The 20,870-nt window shown below is 41.0% G+C and overlaps 1 protein-coding gene across 1 annotated transcript in view; it reads right to left on the minus strand.

Moving 5' to 3' along the window:
* Positions 1-577: 577 nt before the first annotated feature.
* DDX10 (DEAD-box helicase 10) overlaps positions 578-20,870 on the minus strand; it is a gene marked incomplete at its 5' end in the record, with an annotated part of 248,991 nt that continues 228,698 nt past the window's right edge. Inside the window, 2 exons of the mRNA XM_006760820.2 lie at positions 578-1,234; positions 20,184-20,320. Of these exons, the coding sequence (XP_006760883.1) occupies positions 1,057-1,234; positions 20,184-20,320 (315 nt within the window). The remainder of the gene's footprint in view (positions 1,235-20,183; positions 20,321-20,870) is intronic.

Below are 20,870 nucleotides of genomic sequence, written 5' to 3' on the forward strand. Positions count from 1 at the left end.
CCCTGAGGCAGCCAGTGGACAATGGGGTCAGGACTGCCACGCCCAAGGGCTGTGCATCATATACAAGCGAAAGAGCCAAGCTCGCCTTTCCTTTTGCAAGCAAAACAAAGGAAAAATGTGAAAACAGAAATTAAAAGTTTTTAATTAAAAAGAAAAAGTACGGAGCCCTGACATACAGGGAAGGATAAGGAGTAGATGAGTGAAGCCCAGGGCTCAGAGGACGCTGTCAGCATCTCTCGCATCCTTCACCTGCTCACCTCCGTGTGGGGTCTTATTCTCCCCGCCTCTCCCAGGCGGCTGCATTTGCTGGAGGAAATGGCTGAGGAGGCACTTGCAGAAGGCCTGCAAGCTACTACATGCCAAGAGATGAGGTTTTAGATCATGTTTTAGATTCAGGACATCTATAGATTTTATAAATGAGAGCTAGCAAATCTGCCAAGTGAAAGTTAAATGACATCATTGAGGAGGTCAATTTAAGAATATGGAAAATTCAGTTTCAGGAATAGGCCAAGAATTTAATCTTAAGAACCTTCCCTTGAGAATGCATTCATATTAGTGGACACAATGGAAACAATAATTTTATAGGAAATATGTTTATTATTAATCATCTCAATTAAAAAATACTCAGTCTTTCTTAGGGCTGGTCCATCGTATTCTGTCTTTTGAAGATATTAATCAAAACTGTGAGCAATTTTATTTAACAGCACAGACACTTTTGTAAGATAAGAAGAAAAGAAATTCCTAACAACGAAACAAGGTCTCCAGAACTTGCTATTAAAACAAAGAAAGCACTTCCAATGACAAGATGTCACAGGTTAAAGCCCAAGAGAAGGATCTACCAGGGCACATGCTGGAAAAAGGGATCAAGACGTTTAGGATCCACCCTCACTCGGAGTTTGCTGTGAAAGGGGCTCAGGGACTGTCACTTCTGCCTGGAATGCGTCCGTTGGGCCTGGGACTCACGTTATCTGACTTCCCCAAAGACGACAGCTGTTCAACTTCTTGTCCACATAACCATGACCAGAGGTCTTGCGGAGAAGACGAAGCAGGAAGCATTTAGCTTTGACTTTTGAGCAGATGTAACACCAGTTCTTCATCCTCTGCCAAAGACAGGCCGGTATCCAACGGCTCTAAGACTTCCCACCTGGCCTTCTTTCTGTTACGACTTGTGAGTCCCGTGTTCTCCACTTCACTGTTGTTCCTTTTCCTCATCCCCTGCTTCTTCTTGGTATCACTGGTGAGAACAAATCCAATGATTTACTTTGTGAGTACATAATTAAATTCATTGTTATGAAATCAAACACTTAAAACGTGACAAAATCACCAATAACAGATAGCTGGGAAAGGGATACTATTATTCAAGAGGGAAAGAAACTGCAACAATGTCAGGATATCTGTGTCATAAGTTAAGTACCTTCCCAGCAGTGGGCGGGAGGGAGGGCCCATCAGGTACCAGGCCCCTGCAGGGGGTCTGCATACACTGTCTCATCCAATCCTTATAATAACTCTAGAAAACGAGATGTATCATCCACCATTTGAGGACGCTGAGAGGTCTACAGTCTGGCTCCAATCTGTGCTTGTGCTGCCTCATCCATCTCCCTCTTTAAAGTTGGGCCATTTTTTAGGAGCAGTCTGTGGGCTAACAGATATCAGGATACCAGGTGCTAATTCTATTATCTGTTGCATTAAGTTGTGATATACAGACCATGACCAAAACAGAACCTGAAATGTTAAATTACAAATTAAGATAGCAAATAAATTTTCCCCATTTAAAATCTGCATCTAAGGCCCACACAAAGTCTTAAGGAAGCATAAACATTATTGCTGTATTCTGCACACACCTGAGGCATAGACTATAAAAATAAAGCTAATTTCTGAAGATAGAGTCAATCACATGATACATTAAAAATTAAGAAAGCAAAACATCCTCAAAGGATTTTAAGATACCATCATCGTGTTCCAAGATGACCCAATTACTAGATACAAAATTAACAAAATAAAAACCCAGCAATGGCAGTAGGAACCATTTATTCAAGGGTCTGGCTCTGTACTAAATTTTTTACATAGATTAAATTTATCTTCATGAAAACCCTTGGTGTGGAGTCCTTAGACTCATTCCACAATGAGCTTAGAGAGGTTAAATGACTGGATCCATGTTATACCCGTGGGATTCACACCCAGATCTGAATGACTCTAAATTCAGCCCAAAGCAATTTGAACTGGTCAACAGTAATAGAAAGGATTAGCTGTGGAAAGAACACTGGTTTTGACATGAACACAGTCAGACCTTGGCCAATCAACTAACATTTCTAAGCCTCAGTTTCCTTATCTGAAAGATGGGGATTATATAATTTACTTAGCAGAACTGCTATAAAAATTAAATACAATAATATAACCGTAAGAACATATTAGTGATCAATACATGAAAGCTGAAAATTACCCATGACACACCTGTCCTGAGCTAAGAAGCTTTACCTTTCCCCATACTTGTATGGGTCTCAGGACTATAAGCCAATCCCTTTCAAATAAATTCTTACATTGCTGTTATATAATACAGAGGGAAAAAACACATCACAGAAATTACATTATCGTCCAAGCATATGATGTATTCCAAAAGAGAACAAACTGCTCAAGTTTCAATGGAGCCTATTACTCCATAAGGCAGCCTGGATATCAAAGTGAATGTGCCTCGTAAGCATATCCAGTTATGACCAGCTTAAAACAAAACTAATTTCCCCATTTACCTCCCAGAAATGCCCAATGCTGACTCAGCAGCCGCACTCTCTCACCACTGGAGGAAAGAGAAACCAGACAACACTGAGGTTACCCACAAATAACTGCATTTAAAATAGCAACTGGAAAGGTGAAAATGAAAGTGTCCCCTGTGATGGGGATTCAGTTAGCAGAGTAATTCTTAGCAGAAAGGGGCCTTCATAGAAAGTTCTGTGCTGATTCTAATGGGCCATGATTTATTTCATATGATACTCCTGGTTTCAACATTTTAATTTTTTCAGGTACTTGTACCCAGGACAAGAACGTAGTCTGTTATATGAGAAACAGGAAAAGGAGGGCGCCTGGAGTTACCACGCAAGGGTCAGCCTTCCTCCTGGCCCCTCTTCTGGGCAGTCCTCATGCGTGGCTCTGACTCATGAGGTCAGAGACACTTCTTGTGTGTTCCCACCTGTGCCCCTCTGTGAGCAGGGCACTTCCTCCCTCCCTCTGGGTACTCCCTGATTCAAGGCTCATCTTCAATTCCTCATCTTCTATGAAAGGTACCCAAGCTCCCTATTAAAAGTGATTTCTTTCCTCTGAATTCCTACAGGTTAATTGTTTATTAGCCATTTTGCACCTTCCTAATTGACTTGCTACTAGACTTGCTACTTCCTAATACTAAAGTGACTTTTTCCCCACCAGAAAGCATCTTAACTCTCAATCAGAATATAAACTTCTGGGTGAGAATGTATATTACTACAAATGCCTTTCAAAAGTCATTCACGTATGCATGCCCAGCAATTTCTCTTCTGGGAATTTATCCCCAGGAAATAATTAAGGATATGTATAAAGATTTAGTTACTGGATATTCAAGGCAAAGCTATTTGTAATTTCAGAAAGTTGGAAACCCAAACATCCAATCATAAGGGACTGATATGTTAAATATGTTATAAAATTTCAACTGAAACATGATGCAGCTATTAAAAACAATGTTGCAGGAATTTCTTTATCGACACTGAAAACAGTAATAAAACTATAAAAAGAATCTTTGTTGAAATAAGGCAGCATGTATATTTGCATAGAAAAAGATTTGGGAGATTTTTTTTTATGTTATTTCTGCTGGTACGTGCATCTTTTGTTTTTGTTTTTCTGTATTAAGCTTGTATTGCTCTTTGCAATAAAAAAAAGAAACTTAAATTTGAAGGAAAAAGTAGTCTGGGCAGCAAGGTATATGTCAATTATTCTCCATAATTTCACAAAGCTCAGGAGCATAGAGAGTAAGTGTTCCACTTACGTGTCAACCCGGGACCCATACAAGTATGGGGAAAGGTAAGGCTTCTTAGCTCAGGACAGATGTGTCATGGGTAATTTTCAGTGTCACAAAACACCTGCAACTATGTGCCACAGACTAAATTCTGGTATTTCTTTTCTTTTGGCTAGAATTATATTAACTGAGCTTTGTACATACTTTACACTTCAGAAGCTTGAGTGGAATGAAAATTATCTCTTTATTAATGAAACAAATGTGAAAGACAAGTCTTTCAAAACATAGGGACCATTAGTGTTGAAAGCAGACGTTCTCGGTGGTGATGAAAGGTTAGAAGTTAGTTTTCTAGATTTGATAACGCTGCTCCACAAACCACATGGAGAAATTTGTAGAAGTTTTGGCTAGTTTTACATTTCAGTTTTACATGGGCTCTAAAGAAGTTGTTCAATACTGGTTTCCATGCCTACTATCCACCAAGAAAAAGTTAAAAAGCAGTCTTCTTAAATGTTGGCTACTAACTCCTTGACATGCTGAAATAATCACCCTGGCTCTTGTAATTCTTCATAACCATTTCAGTGACTGCTTATAGTATTATTTATTACTAGAGGCTCGGTGCACGAACTCAATCATGGGTGGGGTCCCTTGGCCTGGCCGGCGATCGGGGCCGATAGGGACCAACTGGCCGTGGGGAGGGACCACAGAAGGTTGGCCTGCCACGGAGGTTGGCTATGGGAGCCCCCGGACCATCAGGGGCAGCTCCTGTGTTGAGCATCTGCCCCTCGTGGTCAGTGCATCGTCGTAGCGACCAGTCAACCAGTCATTCGGTTGACCAGTCGTAATGGTCGCTTAGGCTTTTAATATATATAGACTAGAGGCCCAGTGCACAAAAATTTGTTCACTCGGGGCGGGGGGGGGTCCCTCAGCCCAGCCTGTGCCCTCTCACAGTCTGGGACCCCTCGGGAGATAACGACCTGCTGGCTTAGGCCTGCTCCCGGGTGGAAGAGGGCAGGCCCAATCCCTAGGTGCAGCCCCTGGTCGGGCTCAGAGCAGGGCTGATGGGGGAGTTGGGGCACCGCCCCGTCATACACAGAGCAGGGCAGATCAGGGGGTTGGAGTGCCGCCACTGTCACACTCAGGGCAGGGCCGATGGAGAGGTTATGGCTCTACCCCGTCACACACAGAGCTGCAGGGCGATCAGGGGGTTGGGGAGCTCTCCCCTATCAGGCACAGAGCAGGGCTGATCAGGGGGTTGGGGTGCCTTCCCCTGTCATGAACACAGCAGGGCGGATAGGGAGGTTGTGGCCCCGCCCCCTATCACACACAGAGCCGCAAGGTAATCAGGGGGTTTGGGCGCTGCCCCCAATCATGCTGATCCCAGTTCCGGGAGGCCTCGCGGCTCCGCTGATCCCGGTGCTGGGAGGCATATTACCCTTTTACTATATAGGATAGAGGACTGGTGCACGGGTGGTGGCCGGCTGGTTTGCCCTGAAGGGTGTCCTGAATCAGGGTGGGGGTCCCCACTGGGGTGCCTGGCCAGTCTGGGTGAGGGGCTGAGGGCTGTTTTCAGGCTGGCGGTTGACTGAAGCTCCCAACTGCTCCTTTTTTTCTTTTTCTTTTTTTATTCTGGGCCAGCTTTAGCTCTGGCTCCAGCTCTGAAGCCTCTGCTGCTGAAAGCAGGTATCTGGTTTGTTTGGGTTCTATAATCGAAACACTGTTTCAACTCCAGCTCTGAGATCCCGGCTCACTGAAAGCAGGTTTCTGGGGTTTTGTTTAGCTTCTATATTTGTTACAATGTTTCAAACTGCAGGCTAAGAGGCCGGCAAGGCAGGCGGGGAACGTTGGTTTCCTCTGTCACTGAAGCAAGCAAGCCTCATGTTAGTTTCAAGCTGCCTGGCTGCTGGCCGCCTTCTTGGCTGGCAGTTAATTTGTATATCGCCCTGATTAGCCAATGGGAAGGGTAGCGGATGTACGGCTAATTACCATGTTTCTCTTTTATTAGATAGGATAATTTTTAAGGACTTTCATGATCTGGCTTAGGCCTGCCTCTATAACTATTATGTTCTTTTGGACTACTTGTTATTCCCTAAACATGCTCTAGGTTCTCACCTTCTTTTGTCTCCATTTGGATTCCCTCTTTCTATTTTATAACTATCTAAATCCTCCTTATCCTTCAAAACCCACTTCAAATGTCACCTCATCCTCAATGACTCCATCCTACATGATTGCACCACTTTATGCACTGCCTGTGCTCTCCCATGGCACTCACTCTGAGTGATATTAGAGAGTAGATCTCTTCCCTGTGTCTACTAAATTGTTAGCTTTTTGAAGCCTGGGGCTGTTTGTTACCTTCATCTATAAAGATAACCTGAATAAAAGTCATCAATAAATGTCCACATATGTGAATGATAGAAATCATGTCCTGTTGGGGTTGTTCTAAGCCGTGAGAACTCCTGCCACTGCAATGAAGGAGGCTATGTTTCAACAGACGTTTCTAATTCAATTTCTGAAACAGCTGTGGAGGAGCACATTGCCATGGTAGCACCCCAGAGCACTCAGTCCGTGTGTGAGGGTGCAGGCTCCTCTCTCCTCACCAATCCTTCTGTTAATAGTACAAGTTCCCGGTTTTCTAAACTTTGGCTTTGCATATATTTTTCAAAATTAAATAAATGGTCATATTATGGCTATATTCAGTACTCATTTTTCCAAACACATGACTTCTACTGAGTTAACACCCAGCCAGGGGACAGTCAAAATGATACCATTACTGCAGCTTCCCTAAGAGATGTAATGGAAAGTCATCTAAATTTTAAGTACCTAAATGTTGACTACTACCTCCTTGGTTGTACCTTCTTAGCTTCCTCTTCCTCTGTCCATTGCTTCAATGTCCATATTTCTAAGCTGCATCCTTGGTTCTCTACTATTCTCATTTTACATATTCATTCTGAGCATTCTCATGCAGGTCAGTATTTCAAGCAGCTCCCATAATGCTAATGACTTTAAAAACAGGCATCTTTAGCGTAGAGCTTTTCCCTCATCACCAGGCAGCGTATTCAATCAGTTCCTAGGTTTATATAATTTGCAAAATCTCAGCAACAATAGTCTTTGGTGCTTTTATTAAAATTAAGTCTATTGCCCTGGCCAATGTGGCTGTGTTGGCTGGAGCCTTGTCCCATGCACAGGAAGGTCATGGGGTTAGGTCATGGGTTTAAGTCGCGGTCAGGGTACACCCCAGGTTGCAGGTTCAATCCCTGGTTGGGGTGTATGTGGAAGGCAACCAACACATAGATGTTTCTCACATTGATGTTTCTCTCTCTCCCTATAAAATGAATTAAAATAATTAAGCCTATTATTATTAGTCTTATTTCTGACAAGAAACCATAGCTTTGAGAGGTTGCAAACAACAAAATATTGGTAATAGGAAAGGCTGGGGTGGGGAGGGAGAGAGAGGCAAAAATTTCATTCAATTTTTATTGTAAAAACTAAAATTTCTAAAAAGTCTATTAATAAAAAGATATACATAGTTCAAGAGTTGGTATACCATCAACAAATTACAACAAATTATTAAGCATAAAATACATTAGTGTTTTCTCCTCTTATCCCTAACGAATGATATGTCACTTTAGTTCAGAACCTGCATATGTTTCCAGCCTTCACCTGGGGTACTCAGACCATCTCAGCTCCACTCTCTGTTCTCAGAAACGTCGGGATGGCATATGCCTTTCTAATGAGTTGCCCCCCGGGGACTAGAACAGCAGCTGTTTCTTACCCTCATCACCTTCCATGAAGCCAACTAGCATCACCATTGGATAGACACATGGTTGGAGGATGATGGGATGAACAGAAGCTGAGAAATCACCTCTGGCAGGAATATACATAATTGTACAGTCATGATTATGCTGTTAGGGTAAATACTTAAATTTTAATAAATGTCAAAGGAATTAATGGTTAGTATGTTAGCATGTATCATTCCTTCTTTACCTAAAAAGAAGGCTTTCAATAATTCTTCAGGTGTCACCCCAAAGAAGCTTTTACTAAACACCTCATACAAAGTGAATTCTCCCAACCCCTCTCATTATCCTACAGTTACCATTTTCATGGTCCTCATCACCATCTCTTTTCTACTTTTTGTTTACTTCTTTATGGTCTCCCTCACCAGACTGTAAGCTTTAAGAGGGCTGGGAGCTAGTCTATCTTCCTTATTACTCTACTAGAGGCCCAGTGCATGAAATTCGGTGTCCCTCAGCCTGGCCTGCACCCTCTCCAATCCAGGACCCCTCGGGGGATGTCTGACTGCCTCTCACAATCCGGGACTGCTGGCTCCTAACCACTCACCTGCCTGCCTTCCTGATTGCCCTTAACCACCTCTGCCTACCTGCCTGCCCTCCTGATTGCCCTTAACCACCTCTGCCTACCTGCCTGCCTGCCTGATCGCCCCTAACTGCCCCCCTACTGGCCTGATTGCCGGCAACTGCTCCCCTGCTGTCCCGATTGCCCCTAACCGCCTCTGCCTTACCCCACACCCAGGACCCAGGATACCCTCCTCTGGCCAGTCACAGCCACCTGGAACTCGGGCTTCCCTCCCTCTGGCTGGCTGCAGGAACCCAGGACCCAAGCTGCTTTGCCTGGGCTGGCCGCAGCCACCCGGAACCGCAGGGCAGGTGGCTTGTCCCTCTCTCGGGCCGCAGCCTGGCTGGTTCCCATTCCTCTCTCACAAGCTCATTTGTGCCTGGCTGATCCCCATTCCTCTCTAACAAGCTCATTTGTGCCTGGCTGATCCCCATTCCTCTCTCAGGAGCTCATTTGTGCCTGGCTGGTTCCTATTCCTCTCTCACGAGCTCATTTTTGCCTGGCTGGTTCCCATTCCTCTCTCACGAGCTCATTTGTGGCTGGCTGATTCCCATTCCTCTCTCCCCAGTGTTGAGTGTCTGAGCCTTTACGGTGTGACGGCATGAGGGCATGATGACCATTTGCATATTAGCTCTTTATTATATAGGATGCCAGGAACACATTACAGCTTTCCTTTTACTGAATGCCTCAATAATTCCAGTTTGGTGATACAGACTCTACCCATATGTTGGATGCAATATATTACATGACATTATTTTTTTTACTCTATTATTCATCATTTCAACATAGTCTGGAAGACATTTTTGCAGACTGTTTTGAATAGAGGGCCTGCCATGTCACATGCAGCTCAACGAATGGTTTTGATGAGAAAGAAAATGGAAAGCCGATTTCTGAGAGGACATTAAATTATATTTTTGTAAATGTACATACTTATTTAAAAACTTCTAACACTGTTTTACTTTTAGTAATTAAATTGATCAGCATAGATTAGTGACCCTAGTAGCAACATATGCTGCATTCTTTATACCTTATTAGATTTTCATGATAACCTTGCAACATAAGAATTATCCTCATTTGACTGGTAATTAAAACTGGGGGTCAAGAGGTTAAATAATTTGTCATTAACCAGTTAACTGCCACATGTCCAAAATGGAAACCATACAAACGTGCAATGATATTTTGAATTTACTTGTGTCTATAGATGCTTATGGTGTGCAAAGGGTTAAGTAACTTGTAAAAGAAAGTAAGATTCTTTTCTTAGAAAACATTCAGGTCTTAAGTTTCTTAAGCTTCAGGTCTGTTTATCGGACCCCAAAAGCCAGTTTCCCCACAGGGTCAAGTAGCCTGTCTTTGTTCTAACACAGACTTAATTTTCCAAACTCCTACATCTCCCCATATTGCAAAGTTTATGATAACATACCATCATTTATTTCCAAATTACATGCAGTGGTGAATGTGGGCAAGGCATTCAGTCTGTTAGTTCATAGAAGCTCCTGCAATGCCTATCTTACACCTGCTATAGCAACTATTTTTGTAACACAGATGCTCCTGAGATCATTCTGCCAGGAACAGATATGGTTTGCATTCCTATGTACTGATACAGAAAGGCAAAGGAGGTAGACTGATTCACTGATACCATAATTTTCTAGATAGAGGAAACTAGGTCTTATTCCCCTGATTTTTAAAAATTCTCTCTCTCCTTAGGAAGCCTTTGCCAAGGCTCACAGACATGGAAAGGGAGGAGACAAATGATACACTGCACCAAGAAGAACGTCATCCGTACCTGCTATGAACAGGAATGGGCTTATTGATAAAGAGTATACTTTAAATAAACAATGTATAAATTAACGCCAATAAAAAGGGGCCAGAGCATCTGTAACACACTCCCTCGGCTACAATGCTGCACTGAGGACCACTCCTTCAAGCCTTGAGAATGTTTCAAGCGCTGTCTGAATGATTGGGGTCAAGGCACCATAGAAGAAAAAGATCTGCTGGGAAAACCTATGGACTTCTTCCCAGGAATATGCAGAGCTTTACAGAAACAGCACAGCAGAGTGAGCACCAAACTTCCAAGGACACAGGGGCAAGCAGGTCCAATAATGAAGTTATAAAAAGGCAACCGAAATCACTGGAGATTGTAAGCCTGACACTGGAAAGGAGGCTGTGCAGCCAGGTGTCATGATGCCTCCTGTTACAGCTCCCAACCTCTGCAGTGGCTGCATTCAGTGGGGTGTGTTTGTGTTTTACTGCAGAAAAATGGGAAAGTAACATCACTTTACAAGCCTATTCAGAAATCTAGGTCCTGGCAGGGTAGCTCAGTTGGTTAGAGCATTGTCCTGATACACCAAGGTTGCAAGTTTGATCCTGGGTCAGGGCACATACAAGAATCAACCAATGACTGCATCAATAAGTGGAACAACAAATGAATCAATCTCTCTCTCTCTCTCTCTCTTTCTCTCTCTCTCTCTCTCTCCATTTTAAAAAATCTAACAAAAGCCAGGACAAGGAGGCTGCTAAGAAAGCACAGTACCTTTACTGTAGTGTCTGCACAGCTTTTGAAACTCTTGCTTTTCTCTCTCTTTTGGAACACAAAGAAAATACATCAGGGAAACCGTGGAATGTTCTAGCTGCACACTAGCTGAAGATGGAGGTGGAGAACAGTGGATATTCAGCCACACAGAAACCTTTGGGTGTCCTTTTCCAACATGCTGCCAAATTGTGTGTGGAAAGCTACCAAGAGCACAGTACCTGAATGTCTAGTTTGTGTCTTATTTGTATAAAACTACCCCTCTTACATTCATATCAATAAATGTAGCTTAGACATTTTCCTAAAGAACTTTAAGCTAATAATAAATGATCTTGAGACCACTAAAATATTCTCAGAAATCTTTATACATGTCTTTTAAGTATTGGCACTCTAGTATTCCAATATGTTATGCCAGAGATTTTCCCCCTCATCATAAATTTTAATTTCCAAGGCTGTGGCAACAGTCCTAATGAAGATTAATTACTGCAGTACATTCCATAAAATCTGCCCAGCTTCATTCTGATGGTGAAGGCATACAGAAATGGAACTGAAAATGTATCATGTCCTTTAACGTCTTTTCTAACACTCGGTACTTAAAAACAATTTAGTCAAAGAAAGATTTATTGGCTCAGAGTTCACTACAAATGTAACCGCAAGAGCAGAAGATGTCCTCTTAGATCAGAATTCTAATAATCAGAAAACGCTGGGGGTGGTGAGGATATAGAAGGCAGAGGACTGCAATCAGACTACTGATCCATGGACGTTTCCTTCTAAAACGTACATGTGTTACAAATGCCCGCATCATTTGGGATTGGAACAACGTTTTGGTCCCCAATCTATTTGGTTCACAAACACACTTGAGAACTGGATAAAAATTCATGACCCTTCACAGATAAGTGAAGGGGAGTGTCTATGCTGCCTGTACACCCACACCATCATTTTGGGAACAATTTCAAGATGTTTGAGATGTCCCTAAAGCTCATCCACAGACTCCAGGTTAAGAATCCCTGCTCTGCAGCAATACAGAAAATATATATAATTATTTCTCTTCTCCCAGATTTATAAAAACAAAACTCGTAAACACCAACAAGTTGGGTTGCATTACGTATTTTTCTTGTTACTAATCTGTGTGTAAACCATTTTGTGCTCCCCAGGAGCACATTGGCTTTTCTTCTCAACTATTTTCACTGATTAGTTTTCAATATTCAAGATCATCACCTACCCAAGCACATCCCCAGTGTTCCAGCTATCTGGAAAAATTAAGTTTAGCACTATAGTCTTACTCTGTATTAGTCCTTCCAATGATTTCATCAAGAGAGAAATTACCCAATTTTCAACAAAAGTTGTCCTTTAAAAAATTACTTATAATGGCAGAAACAAAATCAAACAACAGAACCAAAAACCGAAGCCTGGGTACAACCTAAAATCCTAAAGGGGAGTGGACAGGGAAACTATATGGTCATTGGTCTGAATGCATGCCACATGAAGGAAAGGGAAAGGCAAAGGACGGTCCCCAGAGAGTGTCTTCCTCAAGGTCTTTCAGTGAAAACAAAGCTGCCTGCACCAGAATCAGGGCAGCAGCCAGGAGAAGCCCGCAGTGGTTCATCACCCTTGCCGGATGGCTCATCCTGGCCTCACACATCCAAGCCATTCGTCCATCTTAGCGATCCTAGCACTTGTGAAACATAACAAACTCATAACTGTCATTGAGTGACAGTCATTCAATGGGTCCCTAAATGACAGAGGAATAGAGAGTGCAGAGCAATAACTGAAGATGCCAAGTAAGATCAAGCTGCGAGCTTTCAAAACCCCAATTTCACAAAATACAACTTCCCCTTCCCAAACCTCACCTTGGGAAATAACACCTTCCTTCTTCAATGGGTAGCAACCTTTCCCCTAAAAGCACCAAGCATATAATACTCCACCCCAACAATCTTCCTTGGAAGTTTCTCCATTCATGCTACATGTCACACATGATATTCTTGTTTTATTTTTAGGGCATTAGCATAAGGGAGAAAAACCAAAGGAATATAATTTAAAGAAAGTCAAGTAAATTAATTCCTCCTTTTATCTACAATTCATATTAAGTTCTGATAAAAGCTCTATGAAATTTGATAATTTGTGGAACTCTGTATTTTACCAATAAAGAGAATGATCGAGATTTTCTCTTGGAAGCCGTCAGGGATAAATCTCCTAAAGTTAAAACGAGTAAAAGGAAAGAATGGCAGGCACACAGTAAAGTCAATATAGCATTAAGCTGAGCCAACTTCTTTCAACGCATCCAAGCCATTCGTCCATCTTAGTGATCTGCCCACCTCAACTAAATTCACCAACCAATAGGATTCAAGTCAGGGGAAACTATAGTCAATAAGTATTTTTCTTTTAATAGTATCCAGACTCTAAAAAGAAAAATTCTTTTAAAAATCACCCCCTATATTTGGCACCAATAATCCCACTGAAATTTATATAGAATATTTAATGTAACATACCAGCTCCCAAAATAGTTAAGAAGGAAATGAAAATGCTTTCTAGGAATTTCCTTCCCCAGAAATTCTCTTTTGACTCATATTCATTTCTTTTCCAGGCGAAAAGTCTTCCATGTATTACAAAGTTGCTATAAAATCTTGGAAGAATAGTTACCAGGCCAAAATTTACATTAACATTAGGTGAAACCACAGAGATTAAAGTGGTTCATCTCCTTTATGTAAGAGATACCTTTCAAAGATAGGCAAGTTCACCCCAAAACAGAAACGTATATGGAACAGATTTTAAAAACAAAACCAAACAAAAACCCCAGAATGAAAAAAACAGACAAAAATCCTTGACCAGTCTTCTGGCTTAGAGCTGTGTCGGACAGACCAGGCAAAAAGAACAGCTAAATGTATTAAGATGTGAAACATTTACTCTGAACAGGAAAAGGTGTCAATCCACACAGAATTTATCATGGCTAAATGATGCCAATAGTATCAGTACAAATTATAGATGCATTTGATGGGTCTTATGTGACCTACTAAACACCCCACAATGTAACAGTTCTTTATAAAGCAACCTGGTTGCCTTAGCCAAAGACCATGGTCTGTGAAGAAAAGATTGATGTAAGTCAGTAAGCGTCTAAGCACAACCTTTTTCTTTTTCCTTTTTTTTGTTAGAAAAAGGTTAAGATTATAAATATTAAAAACTTAATTTGCATAATGAATATCTGGAATATCCAGCTGCTTCTTTTTCATCAAATTCAATACTTTGCAAATTTTCACATCATTAGCAATTCACATGAAGATGGCCATAAACCAGCATGATGAATGCTCCTAGATATACAAAAATCAATCTCATATTCCATGCTCAGAACCAAACCTCTCAGCTTGCAAGGCACAGCTAAAAGGAACCATTTTATTGAAAAAAGAGTTTAACTGAAATATGGTTAGACACTCTTGCCTCAAATTCTAGAAGGGTAAGTCCTAAACTTCCTTCAGGCTTAGTTTTGATGTCACCTCCCTTAGAAAGCTCTTCTGGATTCCCATCAAGCTCAGGTTAGGTCCACACTTGCCTGATCCATTCCCTACTTCCCACCCTCCCCACTGCCCGCCTCAGGGCACAAATCACAGCACGGACCCATCACACAGCTTTGTAATTCCGTGCTTAGCTCCCTGTCACCTCCACTGACCTGAAAACTATGAAAGCAGGAAAGGTATTTTTCTTGCTTAGTGTTTTGTGTGTATTTGTTTTTAAATGTTTTTATTGATTTCAGAGAAAGAGGAAGGGAGAGAGAGAGAGAGACAGAAACATGAATGAGAGAGAAACATCGATAGGCTGCCTTCTGCCCACCCCCTACTGGGGATCGAGCCCACAACTCTGGCGGATGCCTTGACTGGGAATCAAACAAATGACCTTTTGGTGCATGGGACAATGCTCAACCAATTGAGCCAAACCGACCGGGCCCTTGCTTAATGTTTTATCCTCTGTACCTGCACTCACTATGCCTGGCACATGACAGCTATTAAAATTTTTTTTTAGTTGAAAGAATGGATGGAGGAAATATTACAACAAGCTAGGGACTAACAGATCAAATGGGTATTTTTAACTCTTAAGTAGAATGTGATTTAAATAACGTTGAAGGTTCTTACTCCAGTTCTTGACAACACATGTAGAAAATTGTCTAAATATTTTTATTGTGAAAGCAGTATAACTACATTGTATGGAATATTTGGAAGACAGAGAAATGAAAAATCATTTATGAGCAGAAAGACCATTGCAATATTTGAGATCATTTTTCCTCAAAAGGTATAAAAGTCTACATGAAAACTCACTAGAGATAAGAATATATAATTCTGTGTAGTTCCTAGCAGACTAGTGAATTCTGTGATGTCATAAAGTCAACTGCAACAAAGAGCTAGGTTTCCTACCAAACTTTTCTGTCTCTATTTTAATAACAATAACAACAAATCCTAACATCCTGTATTAATTCTACCTATGCTCATTCCCCGGTTCCGAGGGAGGAGCCAAAGTGAAAGCCACAGAGCAAAGCCCATCCTGGACCAATCTGTAACAAGGATGAAGACAGGAAAAGAAACAAGAGAGCATCAAAGCTCTACACTTGTTTTGCAAAACAGCACACACCAAAGCTTAGAGCTTCCAACTAGGTTGGGCATTTGCTGTGGTCGAGCCAGCTGACACCCCTCTGCACCCATATTTCACAGTTTTATATCTGATAATAAATTGAGCTATTAATGATGACATTCTTAAAATTCCTTAAAAGGACCTCAAGGTGACATTATTTCATTGTCCCTGGGACCATATTGAAAGCAAGAGTCTCTCTTTGTCATGCTAACTTATAGGACCTGAATCTTGCACGTCAGAATCCCTTTGGAATCTCAGTGGTAGAGATGACAATTCTGATCACTGTACAGAGGGTGGAGGATGGTTTAAATAGACTGTGGCTGTGCACTGAGTTGAGGAGGAAAGAGGTATAAAATCCTATCAGACCTCCCTAAGGAGAAATTATTGACTCCAGATTCAGCCATTCTCCATTAAGGCTCTCTTTTGCCTATTTCCTACTAAGTGTCTTTCCATGTAGAGAGACAAAGGTGTTACCCATACTGAATATTTATGAATGTCACAAAAGTGAAGGGGAAAAAAATACACAAAGAAAACTTCCAAAGAAACTAGCTATGCTATTACCTTGGTAATAGCCATTTTCCATTTGGTGTACTTAGTCCCTTAAGAGTACATTCATTTCTGAAAATGCAAAGTTAATACCCAGAGAATAACCTACTGCGCGAAAGAAGACCAAAAGGCTAGAACACTCGCTGTTCCTAAAACTACCAAGTGGAGGCTAGAAACAATGCAGCGAATAAAACCTGTGAGCACGCCTGGAGGACCCTCTAATCCAACACCATAAAATCGTAGCATCTAGTCATGCATGGAAGGCAAAGAAAAGAGATGGAGCCAAACTGCAACAACCCAGGAAACTGTACTGGTGCTACTGTTATAATTAGCCGTACTGGCAGCAATTACCACTGTCAAAATTCTAGTGTGTATGGATTTACTTGTGAATATGTTTCTTAACCAAAACAATTTTGGATTTAGTTTATATATGTCATTATTCATTATCATTGAGGTGATTTTAAGAGAAGAGCCAAAAGGAGAAAAATGGAAATTAGACTACAAATACAAATTTCACATATAACTTACCCTAAAATCCTGCCTTCTAGCCCAGGAATGGCAAACAGGTTTGATCTTGTGTTCCAATCCCAACTGATTAATAGAGGCTGCATTGAGAAGGATTGCTTGGGCCAAGTGGAAAGTAATGGATGAAGGATGGGGAAATTAAACACCGGAAATAGGTACCTGCCATTCTGGGTCTAGTTCAGTGGTTCTCAACTGTGGGTGTTTGCTCCCCAAGGGATATCTGCAATGTCTGAAGATTTTTCTGGTTGTCCTGACAGAGGAGGTGCTAGTGGTAGAGGCCAGGGATGATGCTAAACAGCCGACAATCATTCCCAAGCACTCTCTCCCACCCCCCCAAAGAATGATCTGGGCCGGAATGTCAGTAATGTTAATGCTGGGGAACCATGTTCTAGTCTAATCTATCCTATCCATGGATCAGGTTTTCAGCCAAATGAAAACCAACTTGTCTTCAGGAAGTTTTCCGGAGCTACCTCTCCTAATGCTAGAGCAATTCCATATGACTTGATTGGAGTATTAGAACTAGGGAATCTGTTTGATCTGGGCAGTTCACACTGTCCCTCACTTGTATTGTGATCACGGACAAATTACTGTTTTATTTGAATAGAATAAGGAGTTTGACTAGACCAATCACTGTTAGTAGGCAAAAGACAAATCGCTAAAGAAGCCCTTTAAATGGCTAAAGGAATAAAGCCCTTGCTGATATTCTCTTCTACAAAAGAATTTTTCTTCAGCTTATGGTAAGTTTACCGATTCCTTTCAATTTCCACAGGATGCAGAGTTACTACTAGCTGTGCCTGAATTAAAACTATTTTAATTTTCATGTAATGCTTAAATATTTTGTCTAAACCCTTACCTTTTTAAAAAAGGTTTTTTTCATGTTTATTTGTTTATTTTATTTAGAGAGAGGGAGGGAGGGAGGGAGGGAGGGAGGGAAAAAGAGGGAAGGAGGAATGGAGGAGGAGAGGGGGGAGACAATCAGTTGCCTCTCGCACATGCCCCAGTCAGGGACTGAACCTGCAACTTGGGGACCTGGGTATATGCCCTGACTGGGAATTGAACCTATCACCTTTTGGTGTATGGGATGATGCTCCAAACAACCAAGCCACACCAGGCAGGGCTGAACGCTTATCTTTAAGTCAGAATGCTTTGGCATCTGAAGGTACTTCTATCTCCATGTACATCACCATAATAACATCTGAACTTGGCTTCCTCCAATTCTCCACCCATCTATTCTGTCATCTCCTGTATCATTTAAGCTATTAGGACCAACTGCATAGCTGTTTATTACTATGTATCTTTTTTACTCTATAAATATGTTTTTATCAATCAATCAATTCAAATATTTCAGGGTCTTCTTTGTGCCTATGACATTAATGTTAGGAATAGGAGTAGAGGCTGGAGGAGCTGGAGGTGTTGGTACAAAATGACTGAGTTTCTAGCTACAAAGCATTTACAGGCTAATTAAGAGGCTAACGCACATAACGCTATTAAACAACCAATCATATTAACTAGGTGGTAGCAAGGAAATGTCAATCTGAGAGTAAGAAATGCCAGAGAATGAAATGAAATGTCTGCTATACACAGAATAAGGATGACCCAGAAACTATCATATGAAATGTTAGGAAAATTCCTTATGAATCAGATACATAGGGATACTTAAAAGGCTGGTTCTCTGTGTTAGAGATGTTAGAGAAGTATGGCTGCATGACAAACTGGAAGAACCGATTAATGTTCCCTCCAGAGAGTAAACATACACAGACACATTTGGAAGTTAATGATATAAAGCCATATGTGTAAGTTAGATTACATCTATCAGAATGGAGATCCCTTAAACCACTCTCACAGAGAGACATTTATGTAAGCATAAAGGAGCAGCAAACTTAACCACAGTGTAGTTCAGGTTTCGACAGGTACACTAAGGAACTTTCTGAAGCAAAGTATGTATGTTTACTCTTAAAAGTTAATTTCTAAAGATTAGGAATATGCCCTGGAACTAAATTATTTAAGCCCATATCATACATTTATACTTTTTTAAAAAATATATTTTTATTGATTTTTTTTTTTTACAGAGAGGAAGGGAGAGGGATAGAGAGTTAGGAACATCGATGAGAGAGAAACATCGATCAGCTGCCTCCTGCACACCCTCCACTGGGGTTGTGCCCGCAACCAAGGTACATGCCCTTGACTGGAATTGAACCCAGGACCTGTCAGTCCGCAGGCTGTCACTCTATCCACTGAGCCAAACCGGTTAGGACTATACATTTCTTGAAATACTAATCAAATTATATTTATCTATGGTGCCTCCTGTGGTAGGAAAGCTAATTCTCACTCTCTTGTCAGCAAATACACTAGAACACTATTATAGCCACTACCTAAGTGTCTAATAGCAAATGTCTTAAGTTTCTAGCATTACTTGGTAAGACTGCATTTTGGACATTTTCACTATTACCGAATAATTTAAATGAGCACAAGATTAAAATGAAGAATAACTGAAGTTATCCCCCTACAGCATTTTCTTCTCGGGAGATAATCTTTTTATGACTGTTTCTTAACGTTGTTCTTACTTAAAACCAGATTATAGCTCTCTGTAGCCTATTTCTCCAACTCTACCTGGGCTAGCATTTAGGGGTTCCACCAAGCTTTCTCTTCCCTTCAATCACATTAACTTCATCTGTCATTAGAACCTACCTTCTGCCTAAATAGACACATTGGTTTAGAATGCCCATGAGTTCCATGTCCTCAACTTTTAAATCAATAGACTCTCAATGTAATCTAATACATAGTATTCTGAAAACAAATGCTGAACAAGCCACACTATTATTCAACTCATCACATTTCATCTATTTTGGACAGGTAGCAAATAAGTCCACATTACAAATGAACAGAATTTAAAATGAGAGAATTTGCCAAGGGCTGTTTATGTATAAACTTTCCATTATATTATGCATATGCTATTTAATTTTATATCATAGAATGTGAAAGTATAATGGCTCTCTTTTTAAAACTCAGAGACAATTATTTATTTATTTATCTTTAAAATATATTTTATTGATTTTTTACAGAGAGGAAGAAACTCAGAGACAATTTTTAACAACACTTTCAACAGAGTTCTTTGACAGTGAATCAAAATAGAATCCTGCTTCTGTTTGCATTAAACATACCCTAATGCAGTGATGGCGAACCTTTGAGCTTGGCGTGTCAGCATTTTGAAAAACCCTAACTTAACTCTGGTGCCGTGTCACATATAGAAATTTTTGGTATTTGCAACCCTCGTAAAACAAAGACTTATATTTTTGATATTTATTTTATATATTTAAATGCCATTTAACAAAGAAAAATCAGCCAAAAAAATGAGTTCGCGTGTCACCTCTGACACACATGTCATAGGTTCGCCATCACTGCCCTAGTGCATCAAATAATTAAGCATAATGGATTCCCACAGAAAGAGACAAGAGGCAAAAAAAGAATAGAGAAAGAAAAAGAAAATACAACTTTTATAACACCCTTACATTTGTTGACAGGGATTATAGAAACAGTAAGAGAGCCCTTAAAATGACGAGAAGAGCATGAGACATTTGTTTCTACATCTTTTGACTTAAACGGAGAAGACTCATATACTTAATGCCACCAAAGGTAGAGACATACCTAATATTATTTTCCGTTTCTTCACTGTCTGACTCTTCAGAGCTTCTGTACTTGTCTGGATCTGGAAGCGTGCTTGGATCAAATCCATCATCGTCATCATCACTCCAATCCAGAAAGGCTTCTTCTTCGTCTTTGGCCTAAGAAAAAACACAAGGGAAATTGTGGTGTAAGAAAACAGCTAATAAATACTCAGGTCTTATTTCTAGACACAACTAAATACTCCTCTAACTAAGATCCTCAAATTAGAAGCCTTCTATTCTGGTGAAAGCCTCTATATGATTTTCAGAACCATAATCATTGGCAAAGAGAAAGAAAATGAGTCATTTTAAAAATAAAATACGGTTATGAAAGTAAATCATTAAGTCTCTCACATGTGGGGAAAACAGTCAGTTCTGTTACTTCCATATAATACAATTATCAAAGAATCCTATCTAATGAAAGAGTAATATGTAAATTAACCATCACTCCATGACAAAGATGGCGGAGTCCATAGTGGCCAGGGCAGGACGCTGGTGGTGTTGCCCCGGCAATGTGAACCCAGCTTCTGCGCCCCAGCCGTGCAGTGGGAGGGGAAGGGCTTCTGGCCAGAGGCCTGGGCGCGGGACGCTGGGCTTGCCTCACCCCTGGCGACCTGAGCCTAGCATCCCTGCCCCAACTGCAAGGCAGGAGGGGTGGAGCCTCGGGCCA

This window comes from Myotis davidii, unplaced genomic scaffold (genome assembly GCF_000327345.1).
Source record: "Myotis davidii unplaced genomic scaffold, ASM32734v1 scaffold137, whole genome shotgun sequence".
NCBI lineage: Eukaryota > Metazoa > Chordata > Mammalia > Chiroptera > Vespertilionidae > Myotis > Myotis davidii.